The sequence below is a fragment of the Triticum aestivum genome, chromosome 2D (genome assembly GCF_018294505.1).
Source record: "Triticum aestivum cultivar Chinese Spring chromosome 2D, IWGSC CS RefSeq v2.1, whole genome shotgun sequence".
Taxonomy (NCBI): domain Eukaryota; kingdom Viridiplantae; phylum Streptophyta; class Magnoliopsida; order Poales; family Poaceae; genus Triticum; species Triticum aestivum.
In genome coordinates, this window is record NC_057799.1 from 227,014,723 (window position 1) to 227,029,288 (window position 14,566).

Below are 14,566 nucleotides of genomic sequence, written 5' to 3' on the forward strand. Positions count from 1 at the left end.
ACCAGGTAGTACAAGTACCAATAACAAACTAACTTATAATCTTTTTAGTCCTGGCCCTAGTGTTCGTCTGGTAGAAAATCTTGCAGAGGACCAGCTCCCGCTCCTTTTCTTGCTCCACGTCCCCGAGGTGGTACTGGTGCATCACCCAGTTGGTCCTCTGCTGGTCGAAGTTCTTGTTGGTGTGCAGCACCAGAACCTATTTGCTGCGCGTCTGCCGGCCGTTGACCATCACCAGCAAGGTATTGCCGGTCTTGTGCCACATCGTGTGCATGATGCACTCTGACTGTATCTTGCGACGCGTCCACGTGCCCCTTTTGAACGCCCTGGAGTTGCGCTGGAAGAAATGATTGCTTAGGTCACTCAGTGTGATACCTGCTGTATTATCGAATACATGTTTTAGTGTACATAGTTGGCATTTTCATAACATCTTTAGCATGTTGTAGTCACTTGTTTCACTTTTTATTAACTGTCAAATTGTAATTGTTTCACTAGGTCTGTGTCTAAAAAGAAAAATAGAGCTATAAACAAAAGAATATGTTTGTGCAAGTAGACGGCCGATCGGTGTCTTACCTGGAAGTTTCTCAGGATGGGTGTAGCATATGTCGTGCTCACTGTCGATGGTTGGTATGAACAAATCGATGAGAGGGTGAGATCTCGCGCTGTCAGCACTCACTTTGGCCTCGAGGTGCTCGATCAGCTCCTGATGTGTGGGATCGAACTTGACGCCAGCCGACAGCACCGGCCAATCCTTCTTGGACTTGCATCGGTTAATTCCAGTTATATGGAACTCGGTGTATGGTCAATCGACTGTTTTAAGTGAATGATGAAAGATTTCGACAGATAAGTGGTAATCCAAATCTGAAGTCCACAATACCCAAACGCGCCGCCGGGACTCTTGTGTCACCTCACGCGCAACGTGTTGTCACGTCAATTCAATGTGAGGACATGATGAATAATTTGACCGACGTATACTAGTACTTCTACTATACTACTTACTAGTCGTATTTAATGTCACATTTTAACCATAGGTTTAACTAACAAAATGTCAATGCATGTCACCGAAAATTATACCATTGAAAACTTTGTTCAAATACGAATAAGAAGAGATGTTACTGAGATCCTGAAAATGTTAATGCATATATATAGAGGACGGCACTATTCTAATCCTGGAATTAGAATAGTTATTTGAATCACGAGTATAGGGCCCGACAGGATGTTACTGAGATCGGGCGAGCTAACAGAAAAAAGCCCAAGGGCCCCGAACCTTATCCCGTCACTCCCCGTCGCCCACCTCCCCCACACCCCGACCTCCAGCCGCCCTGCGCGCCTCCCGCCCCCGCCTCCTTCCGAGCGCGACGCCGCCGCCCCGCCTCCTTCCGGGCACGACGCCGCCGCCCCGCCTCCTTCCGGGCACGACGCCACCGCCCCGCCTCTGTCCGGGTGTGCCGCCGGCCCCGCCTCCTCCGGGCGCGCCGACGCCCCGACACCTCCGGCGCGAGGCCGCCGCGCCCACCTCCTCCTGGCGTGCCGCCGCCCCTGGGTCACGACGCGCCTCCCTCCGCTGCCGGCCCCCACTCCGCCGCCCAACACCTTCCCTTCGCGCGCCTCCCAACGCCGCCCGCCGCCGCCCACTGCTTCTATAGCCACTGACCTGCCTCTGCACCGCTGCTGCGACCTGGCTCTTGCTGCATTGGTCCGTCTGGCGATAGAAGTTCAAGCTATGCACGTGTCCCTGTCCTTCTCCGGTCATCGCCGCCGTTCGACTGTGCTCCTCCGCTTCCCAGCCAATACCCCCGGCCCGTCCTGCTGCTCACTCATCCTCGCACATGTATCAAGGGGTCGCTACAGTCCACTTCGTGCAATAGCAGCAGGACGGCTCATTCAGGACGCATCTCATGCTCATGGAGGCGGTGCTGTCTCCAGCGAGCTCATCCATCCCCGAGCACGACGAATCCACGACTGCGTCCTCCCTCACGTTCACTTCCCTATCCATTTTCTTCTCTAGGTGGCCGCCTTGCAGGTCCAGGTACCAGCTTCCGCAAATTGTCCCAATTATACTTGCTACTGTGATGCAAGGACAGATCTTGCGAGAAGGTAAAAAAACTGGATATATTATGTTGTAACTAAGTTACTACGCGTGTTTGTTGTTATGCCCATGAGAGTTGGGTTTTTCATTTTATAAGGTTTTCCATTTGGTTGATGATTAATCATAAGAGTTCAATTTTAGGTGCTAAAAAACATAAGACAAGTTCAACACAAAAAGACATGAAGTTCACCTTTATTATTGTTGAATTTTTTTTAACACCTATTGGAGTATTTTAGATACATCATTTCTCTTTTTTGTTCTTCAGAAATGCAAATCACCAAGCCGCTGAGTATTGTAACCCTGTTCGAAGGCCATACTAGGAATGCTTGAAGTATGTTCTGAGTTTGCTAAAAAAACTCTTTCCAATAGGTGTTATTTCCATGTGCTAGTTAGTACTACTAAACTTTCCGACGTGTTGATGCTAGTTAGTACTACTAAACTTTCCCACATGTTGATGCATCCCACGTGCAAATCTTCAACCTCCTGCATGTATGTTATGTGTGTAGAAAAGTGCTCAATGAAATTTATGTTCCGAGAAGTTCATATATTATTGTGTGGAAAGGTCATATATTGGAAGTATCCAGTACGTCAAAAAAATGGAGACCACAATTTTCTGCAGTAATTAGTACGGCTGTGTTGATCTTCTTCATTCTGCGTTCAAGTCCAATTTGTTCTGTTTGTTTCCGCAACTCTTCCTCATGTGAACCCCTCTACGCTGAGCGCTTCTAATCCGCTTTGGAAAAAAAGTACTTATAATTTGGGCAGAAGCTCACGTTTTGTTAAATAATGACACACAAAAAGGTAGCTTTTGGCAAAACAAACACAATACACATAAAGTGTAGAAGTTCAAATTAAAAGCAAAAGTGAAAAAAATCTTACAAGAAGGGTAGTTCTTCCAAAACACGTGTGAAAAAGTACGAAAAAATATGAAAACAGAAAACTCTTGAATTAATAGGGCGCGAAGTTCTTGTTTCAGAAATTCCGAAGTTCACGTGTACCACGTACAGAAGAAAAATCATCAAATGAAAAAAGGGAACGCCTAGGCCATTTCATCGAAATGCAAAAAATGTCACGACAAAATTCTATAAGAAGTTCAAATTTAAAAACCGAAGCACGTCAACGTTAAAAAAATGACGTTTTTAATATCTAAAAGACAAATTTGGAAGTTCAAAAAATTTGAGCAAGAAGTTCAAAAAAATTGTTCAAAAATCTTTATAACAGATTTCCCCTTTTGTAAAAAATCAGAGAAGTTCAAATTAAAAAGAGGAGCATTTCAAAAAGATTATATAAAAACTGATTTTCCCCATTGTATAAAAACTAGAAGTTCAAATAAAAATCATGACACGGTATCATTGTTTATATAAAAAAGGCATTTCCCCTTACTAACCAATAAAATTAGGAAGTTCAAATTAAAAAAATGGTGAAGTTCGATGTCTCTAAAAATTTGGATTTTTCACATTATTAAAAAATAAAAAGAAGAAGTTCAAAATTTAAAAACAAAGAAGTTCAAAAAAACTCGATTTCCTCGTTACTATAGAATAAAACTAAGAAGTTCAAATAAAAATAATAGAGAAGTTCAAAATTTATAAAAACCTCAGATTCTCGTTCTAAAGAATAACTAATAAGTTCAAATTAAAAATAAGGGGACAACAAAAAAAGTTTTAAAAATATTTTCCCCTTTTTTAAAAAACTTTGGATTTTCCCCGATAATAAAGATTAAACCAAGAAGTTCAATTTTAAAAACAGAGTAATTCAATGTACATTAAAAACTCATTTTTCCTCGTTACTGAAGAATAAAACCAAGAAGTTCAATTTTAAAATGTGGAGGAGTTTGATATTTAATTAAAAACTCGAATGTTTTTGAATTACTTTCACGGCCATCGTGAGTTCATCACGACCCGAGAACAACTCAGGCATTTTTGGCAATTTTTTATGTTTAAAAAACCCCAAGAAGGTCAAACTAAAATAACAGAGTAGTTCAATTTTTTTATCAAAATGGATTTTCCATGTTGAAAAAAACCAACAGGTTCAAATCTAAATGGCGGGGCGGTTCGATGCTAATTACAAAAGCCAGATTTCTCCGGTTGCTAAATAATAAACCAAGATGTTCAAATACAAATAATGGAGCAGTTCAATTGCTTATTACTACATTAGATTTCTCCGGTTGCTAAATAATAAACCAAGATGTTCAAATACAAATAATGGAGCAGTTCAATTGCTTATTACTACATTAGAATTTTTTCTGTTACTAAAGAATAATGCAAGAAGGCCAAATTAAAAAAATAGAGCAGCTCAAAAAATTATGAGGAAATAGAATTTCCCTGTTCTACAAAAAACCCTATAGGTTCAAATTTTAATAATGGGGAAGTTTAATGTTTATTATAATACTAAGAGGGTCAAACTAAAAAAACTAAGAAGTTCAAAAAATTTATAAAAAAATATTTTTCCTCTTTTAAAAATAAGACCTAGACGTTCAACTTTAAATAATTGAGCAGTTCGATATTTATTACATAACTAGGACTTTCTGTGTTACTAATGAATAACACCAAGGAGTCGTAATTAAAAAATGAAGTTGTTTGATGTTTATAAAAAACTCATATTTTCCCCAATACTAAAGATTAAAATTAAGAAGTTCAATTTAAAAAAAGGGAGTAGTACAGTGTATATAATAAAACTCAGGTTCTCTCGTTAATAGAGAATAAAACCAAGAAGTTCAATTTGAAAAAGTGGAGCAGTTTGATATTTATTTGGAAAATTAGATTTTTTCGGTTATTAAAGAATAAAACCAATAAGTTCAATTCAAAATAATGAAGAAGTTTGATGTTTCTAACAAAACTCCAATTTTCACATTTATAAACATACTCAAAAGAAGTTCAAATAAAAAAGCTAGAATGGTTCGATGTCTATAAAAAACTCAAAAAAATCCCTTACTAAAAGCAAAACATAGAGAAGTTCAAATTGACAACAGCCCAAAGTTCATGTACTGCATGGTGTGTGTTTCGTGAGAGAAAAAAGAATAATAAGAGAAACTCTAAAAAATTTGTTGCTAGAAGTTCAATTGGTCGCCCCAGGGAAGTTCAAAATAACTTGTGAGAGAGGTTCACCATGTATTTACATGTGCAAAAACAAACAAAAAAAATCTTTCTATTGTGTGAATTAAAATAATTCTCTCAATCCATTACCAATTTGAAACAAAAATGCTCTACATTAAAAAGTTTCACCTATTCAACAACTTTTCAAAGGTGTATAAAATATTCTTATTCTGAGGAACGGTTAAAAAAATGGTGCATGTTGTTCGAAATAAAAGCTTAGCCGTTATATTTTAGAAATTCATGTTTTAGATATAAAATGCAAAGTTCATGTTTTAGAAAATCATAGGTTCATGTTTACCATATAATGAAGAAATTCATCAATTAAAATAAGGACCGTCTAGGCCATTTCACTGACAACAAAAAAGTGCCTAAAAATGTTGCGCGACAAAAAAACAAATCGTAGAAAGTGGAAAAAACTATAATTTTATTTTGTTAGAAATTAGAGTGGGTCGATGTTTGTAAAAACTCAGATTTTTTCCATTACTAAAGAGAAACAAAGAGAATTTCAAAGTGATAACTGCCAGAAGTTCACGTACTGCATGGTGTGTGTTTCGTATGAGAAAAATACAGTAAAAAGGCAAAGTCTAAAAGTTTTGTTGCTAGAAGTTTAAGTGCTCGGCCTGGGAAAGTTCAAAAATTCTTCCGAAAGAGGTTCACCGTGTATTTAGATGTCCAAAATGGAAAAAGAAAGTATTTCAAATAAACCAAGAAGTCCAAATTACTAAAATAGAGAAGTTCAATATTTATAAAAAAAGACAGGTTTCTCTTCGTTACTGAACAATAAAATTAAAGAAGTTCAAATTAACATAAAAGGACTATTTTGATATTTATGGAAAACTCAAATTCTTTCCATTTCTAGAAAAAATAAATGTGTGAGGTTCAATTTAAAAAAATGTTTGATGCTTATTTGAAAACATATTTTTCTAAGAATAAAGACTAAGAACTTCAATTCAAAATAACAGAGGAGCTCAAAGTATATAAAAAACAAAGATTTGTTGCAAGAAGTTCACGTGCACGGTTCAGAATTTCTATTGCGGGGCGTTCGACCTCCAATTACATGTTTTAAAAATGACAAAAAAATGACGTCCGACCTTCAATTGCGTGTAATTTGACGTATGCACAAAAATGCGACACAAGTTCATAGTAAAAACAACTAGAAGTTCAAGTACTGCAAAGGAATGCATTTTAGGTGAGAAAATAAAACTATAGAAAAATAAAAGCTTAAAAGGTTTGTTGATAGAAGTTCAAGCGCTTTGTCCAGGGAAGTTCAGAAATTCTTGCGAGAGAGGTTCACCTAGTATTTCCATGTTAGAATACACAAAAAAGAAACAGTTTTTTGTGTTTAAAATAATTCTCTAAATCCACAGAGAAGTTCAGTTATTATTTGGGAGCAATTTGATTTCAAAAAGAAAATAAAAAATCAAATTACAAAAATGAAAAAGGTCCATGTACTACATGGTGTGTGTTTAAATATGAGAAAAATGAATTAAAAGGCAAGGTCCAATTTTTGTTGTTGTTATAAGTTCAAGTCCTCCATCGGAGAAAGTTGAAATAATTATTGTGAGAGAGGTTTGTACAAAAGGAATGTCATTTGTGTAACACCGACGAATGGATGAGAAAATTACAAAAGGAAAATATGTCACAGAAGTTCAACGTGAAAACAGTAGGAAGTTCAACTACTAAACTAAATGAATTTCAGATGAAAAACTTTAAAAATCGTCGTGAGTATGAAAAAATGATCAACCCGGGAAAGTTGCGTGTTTATAGCAGCTTTCCATCGGTATATCACTTGCTAAATTCCGGTGAGTGAATGGAGAGCTACGAGCAAAAAAAGCATGTGAAAAACAGAGTGAAGTTCAAGTAGACATGCCGAGAAGTTCAAGTTCTTCACGCGGTGCATTTTCGAAGAATCTGTTTCGCGATAAAGGCAAAAACGCATGATCTCGCCATTTTCAAAATTACTTAAAAACGGCTAGGAATCAGAGAAAACCATCAACCTGAAATTTTTTCACATTTTCCATAGCTTTTCAACGGTATATTATTCGCCGCATTTCGACAAAGTTTGTAGAAATTATGGCAAAAATACGCTTTTAGCCATTTTCAAAATTGACATAAAACTGTAATTAACTGGTAAAACAATATATACCAAAAAGTTTCGCATTTCCACAAGCTTTCCGACGCCATATCATTTGCTGCATTCCGACATACGGTTAAAAAATTAGCTCGAAAATACGAACTCGGTAGAACATGTATCGTTTTTTAAATTACTTTTAAACCGTTCAAAATTAGAAAAAACTTTTAACATGAAAAAGCAGTGCATTTTCATAAGATTTCCAGCTCCATATCATTTGCCTCAATTGGATTAGCTATTTAGAAATGGCATCGAAAATACGAACTCGGCTGTTCGGTTTGCGAAATTTTATGATTTTTCAAATTACTCTTTAACCGTAAGGAATTAGAGAAAACTTTCAACATGTGGAAGGAGCGGTTTTACAGCAGCTTTCCAACGCCATATTATTTGCCTCAATTCGATAAATGGTTTAGAAATATGATCAAAAATACAATCCACGTTTTGTGTATGAAGAAAAAACGGCTTTCAAAACTGCTCTTAAACCGCTTAATTACATTTTGCCAAAAATATAACTTGGGTCATGATACTGGTGTCCATAGCTTTCCAACAGTATATCGCAAGCCCCATTTGGGCAATGTTGGCGGAAGTTCAACCTAGCACTTGGAGAAGTTCAGGTCGAACAACTCAGGCAGTAAAATTGCAAAAAACGCAATTTCATCACGACCCGAGAGCAAAATCCGCCAACAAGCGAGATTCCTATTTAAAACGGGCATTTAGTTGCTCAAAAATGTTTCTAGATTACACTAACATCATATAGAACACAACTAACCAGAATAATTCGCGCGGGGAGACACGGTTGCGAAGATAGCCCGAAGGTCGGGTTCGTACACAGAGAAGTTCAGGCGTGTAACTCAGGAAGTTCAGGTTGTGATCAGAATAATATACTGATCCCATGATCAGAATAGTGTATATTTGTCACCCTGGGTGAGGAATTCTTATTCCTCAACCCATCCCACCCCACCGCCAAAACACTAAAAGGTAAGAAATAAATTACTTGAGGTAAGATTAAACCAGGAGGAGGGAAACTTGTCTTCCACCGCAAACAAAGGTGGGTGAGGTGATCTACGCTAATAAAATACAAATGATTGTGTTGTAATTTTACGGCAATGTGTAGGGAGCCATTACTGACATTTTTTATAGAATAACACTGCGCTCCACAACCATTGCCGTAAGAAACAATAGATTTGCAAGGTAAATTTACCTCGCGCATGCAAGCTACAGTACATAATAATTCCAAGTTTAAATATAACTACATCACATACCCTTCCTTTTCGTATCAGGTCGATTTCTTTCAATATCTTCTTCCACTCCCAGAGAAAGAATGGGACAGATTAGATGGCCGAGACTTCTCTTTACAACTGCTTCAGATCAAGGCTAATACATACTAAGTTTTTCTCTTTCCTTTTCACCATCTGTTTTTATCACTTGCTCATGAGGCACCATTGATTTGACCATTGATGTAGTGGAAATATTATTTTGGGTTTTTTTTGAGGTATCTACAATTGCATCCTCAACCATTTGAAAGATTTTTATTGAGTTTTGACTGGAATTTCAAGCGGTGGAATGGCCTCAAAATTACATTCCTGAAAAGACCGTATTTGTATGATATGAACACAACATCACTTCTTCTTTTTTGTGGCCATTCTACCGCTCTGCTCGCGTACGTCCACGTGCTCGGCTTGTGGACAGCTTTTCCTTGCGTGTTCAACTGCTATATGCATATATATGGTTGCTCGCCGTTGAGGCGACCGCGGAGTGCTCTGCTCGCGTACCTCCACCCGCTCGGCTTGTGGACAACTTTTCCTTGCATGTTCAACTACTATATGCAGGTTGCTCAACGTTGAGGTGACCGTGGAGCAATCTACTCACGTCCCTGCGCGCGCTCTGCCAGCGGCGCACGATCACATTAGGGGCCCATATGCAAGCGATTGCGCCGCGCGCGTCGCCACGATGCAGTTACGTGCGGCATGATGGAGTTACGTGCTGTAAATTAGAACTGCCATCCGGACGTGCGAACACTCCAGGCCTTCCGGCTTCCCCATTAATTCCCGCGGCCATTATAACCTTAGTCTCTTCAATCTTTCAATCTCGCCCCACAACACAACAAGCACACCAACGATAGCACATACAGAGAGGATATCTAGCGGCACTCCAATGGAGTTCAGCGAGCATAAAGTGGAGACCCATGCTAGGGAGACGGATATGTCGGTGGTGTACACCATCGACCCAGCCGTGGTGGAGAACTACATCAACACTGTGGAGTAGTTGCTTGCTCGAGACAAGTACAAGGTGGTCGGCATCGACCTCCAGTACACCGGCGGTTATCCCGGCAAAGATCAGAAGGTTGTCGTCGCCCGGTTGTGCGTGCGCCATCATGTCCTCATCTACCACTGCTGCATGGCCACAGAGCCTTGCGACCGTTTCGCCAGGTTTGTCAATAGCACCGACTACAAGTTCGCCACGGTGGAAACCTCCAACGATGTAAAAGTGCTCACAGTTACGGGCTTGGCCTGCAAGAACCTTGTCGAAATCCATGAGCACTACAGGGTCTGGGGCGGCATGAAGAAGGACTCCATGGTTGAACTCGCCTCGGCCATCATCGACCCCTACTATGAAAAGATGAAGCAGGATGCCAATAGAACAAGTCTCGTATCCTGGCACGGGACCTGGATGCGGCAACTGGATGAACCTCACCTCAGGTTCACGGCCAAGAGCATGTACACATGCTACAAGATGCACAGGTGGATCGTTGACATGCGGAAGTGCCTCGTTCCCAAAATCGACGAGGCCGGATCGAGCCACAAGCAGAGAATTAGCGGCAAGCATCACAAGAAGTAGATGATGATCAGATGATCGTTTATCCTACTTAATTATGCATGAAATATATAGTTTACTTTGGTGTGTGGAAATGTCATGTGTGTAGTAGCCACCTATGTAATTATGCATCTAATAGTTTACTTTGGTGTGTGTAGTAGCCACCTATGTAATTCGATGTTTAATTTGGTTATGCAACCATGTCCTTATAAGTGTGTGTGTGTGTGCGCGTGTGTGTGTATGTGTATGTGTGTGTGTGCGTGTGTGTGTCTATGTGTGTGTGTGTGTGTGTAAACACTATTCTGATCACGGGATCAAAATGTTATTCTGATCACGAACTTCCTGAGTTACAAAGCCTGAACTTCCCTCTGTAGGAACCCGACCTTCGGACTATCTTCGCACTGTGTCTCCCCGCGTGAATTATTCTGGTCGATCGTGTTATATGTGATGTAAGTGTAATCTAGAAACGGTTTTTAGCAACTAAATGCCTGTTTTAAATAGGAATCACGCTCATTGGCGGATTTTGCTCTCGGGTCGTGATGAACTTGCGTCTTTTGCAATTTTACTGCCTGAGTTGTTCGACCTGAACTTCCCCCGATGCTAGGTTGAACTTCCGCCAACATTTCCCGAATGGGGATTGCAATATAACGTTGGAAAGCTATGGACACGAGTATCATGACCCAAGTTAAATTTTTGTCAAAATGTAAGTGGTATAAGAGCAGTTTTTAAAACCATTTTTTCTTCATACAAAAAACGTGAATCGTTTTCGATTGCATTTCTAATACATTTATCGGAATGAGGCAAATAATATGGCATTGGAAAGCTGATGCAGAACCGCTCCTTCCACATGTTGAAAGTTTTCTCTAATTCCCTATGGTTAAAGAGTAATTTGGAAAATCGTAAAATTTCGCAAACCGAACAGCCGAATTCGTATTTTCGATGCCACTTCTAAACGGCTAATCCAATTGAGGCAAATTATATGGCATTGGAAAGCTTATGAAAATGCGTAATTTCTCATGTTGAAAGTTTTTCTATTTTTGAACGATTTAAAAGTAATTTAGAAAACGGTACAAGTTCCACCGAGTTTGTATTTTCAAGCTAATTTTTTAACCGGATGCCCGAATGCAACAAATGATATGGCGTTGGAAAGCTTGAGGGTATGCGAAACTTTTTGGTATATATTGTCTGTCCCAATTCCTTATAGTTTTAAGTCAATTTTGAACATGGCTAAATACATTTTGTGGACGTAATTTCTACAAATTTTATCGAAATGGAGCAAACAATATACCGTTGAAAAGCTACGGAAAATGCAAAACTTTTTCATGTAGATGGTTTTCTCTGATTCCTAGCCATTTTCAAGTAATTTTGAAAACAGCGAGATCATGCATTCTGCCTTTATCGCGAAACAGATTCTTCGAAAATGCACCGCGTGAAGAACTTGAACTTCTTGGCATGTCTACTTGAACTTCACTCTTTTTTTCACGTGCTTTTTTTGCTCGTAGCTCTCCATCCACTCACCGTAATTGAGCAAGTGATATACCGATGGAAAGCTACTGTAAACACTCAACTTTCCCATGTTGATCATTTTTTATACTCGTGACGATTTTAAAAGTTTTTCATTCGAAATTCATTCAGTGTAGTAGTTGAACTTCCTGCTGATTTCACGTTGAAGTTCTCTGACGTATTTTCGTTTGTAATTTTCTCATCCATCCATTAGTATTACACAAATGATATTCCTTGTACAAATCTCTCTCACAGTAATGTTTTTAACTTTCTCCGACCGAGGACTTGAAGTTATAACAACAACAAAATTAGACCTTGCCTTTTAATTCATTTTTCTCATATTAAACACACACCATGTAGTACATGAACTTTTTCCATTTTTATAATTTTAATTTTTTCTTTTCTTTTCAAATCAAATTGCTCCCAAATAATAATTGAACTTCTTTGTGGATTGAGAGAATTATTTTAAAATGCAAAAAAATCAATTTCTTTTTTGTGTTTTTTGAACATGTAAACACACGGTGAACCTCTCCCTCGAGAACTTTGAACTTCAAAGGGCAGAGCACATGAACTTCTAGCAACAAAAAATTTAGACTTTGGTTTTTTGTTATTTTTTTCCCGTATGAAACACACACCATGTAGTACGTGAAATTACGGCTGTTATCAATTTGAACTTCTCTCGGTTTCGCTTTAGTAATGTAAATAATATGAGTTTCTTATAGACATCGAACCGCTCTGAATTTTTCATTCTCATCTGAAACGCATTCGGTGTAGTAGGTGAAGTTCCCACTGTTTTCACTTTAAACATCTGTCACATATTTTTGTACGTAATTTCTCAACCATTCATTAGAGTTACAGAAATGATATACCTTTTTTAGAAACCTGTTGAAAAGATGCAACTTTATCTAATGGGAAAACTTTGTTTTTGCCACTCTAGCTTTTGACCACTTTGCTTATGGCACTCTAGAATTTGACATATCACTTTTGCCACTCTTAGTTTTTGACAATAATTCACAAATGCCATTTCGTGGCAAAAGCAATAATTTCAGAGTGGCAATTGTGATACATTGTCAAAATCTAAGAGTGGCAAAACTGAAATGAAAAGTTATTCCTTTTGCCACTGAATGGCATTTGTAATGTGTTGTCAAAAACTAAGACTGGCAAAAGTGATATGTCAAATTCTAGAGTGGCATAAGCAACATGGTCAAAAGCTAGAGTGGCAAAAACAAAGGTTTCCCTTATCTTAATACAGTTAAAATTTTGTTTTGAACAACATACATGGATTTTTTAACCGTTTATTTTGAAATAGAGCATACGATATACCATTGGAAAGTTGTTGAATAGGAGAAACTTTTTCAGATAGATCATTTTATTTCAATTTCATAATGGATTAATAGAATTAGTTTAAAACATCAAAAACGTCATTTTTTGTGTGTGTTTTGAACATGCAAATACACGGCAAACCTCTCTCACAAGAATTTTTGAACTTTCTCTCTCCGAGGACCTTGAACTTCTAACAACAAATTATTTGGACTTTACCTTTTTGTTCATTTTTTATATGAAACACACACCATGTAGTACGTGAACTTCTGGTTGTTATCACTTTCGAACCGCTCTCTGTTTTTTTCCTAACTCCTAAAACACTCATCAAAATTGAGCATGTAAATCCTAGGTTTTTATAATCTCTGAACTTCTATACATTTTTTATTTCAACTTCTTAGTTTTATTCTTTGAAAATAAAAAAATGATTTTATGTAAACATCCTACAACTTTTTTTAAATTGAACTTCGTACTTTAATTTTGCATAGAAACTGGAAAATCTGAGTTTTTTTATATACATCGAACTACTCCATTTTTTAAATTTGAAATTCTTGATTTTGTTTTTAAAATCGAATTTCTTCAAAAAATTCTTAAAAGGCCAAAAAACGATGCTACCCTTTAGCAACGAAAAAATTGAATTTTTATAGACATCAAACCGCTCTCTTTTTTCAATTTTTGAACCTCTGTGTGTACTTATAGAAATGGGAAATTTGGAGTTTTTTAGTAAATGTCGAACTTCTTAATTATTTCAGATCGAACTTCTTAGTTTATTCGTTAGTAATGGGAAAATTTGACTTTTTGTAATAAATATCAAACTGCTCCATTTTTTGAAATTGAACTTCTAGGTTTATTATTTAATAATGAGGAAAATTTGGGTTCTTCGCATACATTGAACTATTCTATTTTTTAAAATTGAACTTCTTGGTTTTTTCAATTTGGACTTCTTGGTGTTATTCATTTGTAACGGAAAAAATCGTAGTTTATAATAAACATCGTACAACTTCTTGGTTATTTTGAACTAAACTTCTTGGTTTATTCGTTAGTAACGGGAAAAATTCGAATTTTTGTAATGCTCTATTTTTTGGAATTGAACTTCTTGGTTTACTCCCTCCGTTCCTTTATGAAGGTGTATTATTTTTGGCGCGGTGACCAAGGCACATAATTATAGACATGTTACGAGGAAATTACCCTTGGCAAATTTATTGGTTAATGGCAAGTTAATCAGTTAGTCCAGGAAAGTAAGAGATACATGCAATCGACGGAGAGATACTTTCCTTCTTTTGCTACAAAGAGAGATACAAACAATCAGGAGAGAGATATTTTCCCATTTTCTGGAGGGCTAACACGGGAATGATGAGGAATTAGAAGAAATGAACCTTACATTCTGAAATTTTATCAAAAAACAAATACACCTTATATAAAGGAACAGAGGGAGTATTATTTAGTAACAAGGAAAATCTGGGGTTTTCATATACATTGAACTACTCCATTTCTTAAAATTGAACTGTTTGGTTTTTTCAATTTGGACTTCTTGGTGTTATTCATTTGTAACGTAACATGATGAAAATAGTTTTTTATGTTTTAAAATCCCCTTTTATAATATTCTAAAAAATCGAGTTT

General features: G+C 37.5%; 1 protein-coding gene across 1 annotated transcript; it reads left to right on the forward strand.

Moving 5' to 3' along the window:
- The first annotated feature begins 1,213 nt into the window (after nt 1–1,213).
- On the forward strand, nt 1,214–3,044 carry LOC123055756 (myosin-I heavy chain-like). The gene is made up of 2 exons (XM_044479632.1): nt 1,214–2,094; nt 2,352–3,044. Exon 1 carries the CDS (start codon nt 1,214–1,216, stop codon nt 2,003–2,005), a length of 792 nt encoding a protein of 263 aa, XP_044335567.1. The 3' UTR covers nt 2,006–2,094; nt 2,352–3,044.
- The last annotated feature ends 11,522 nt before the right edge of the window (nt 3,045–14,566 follow it).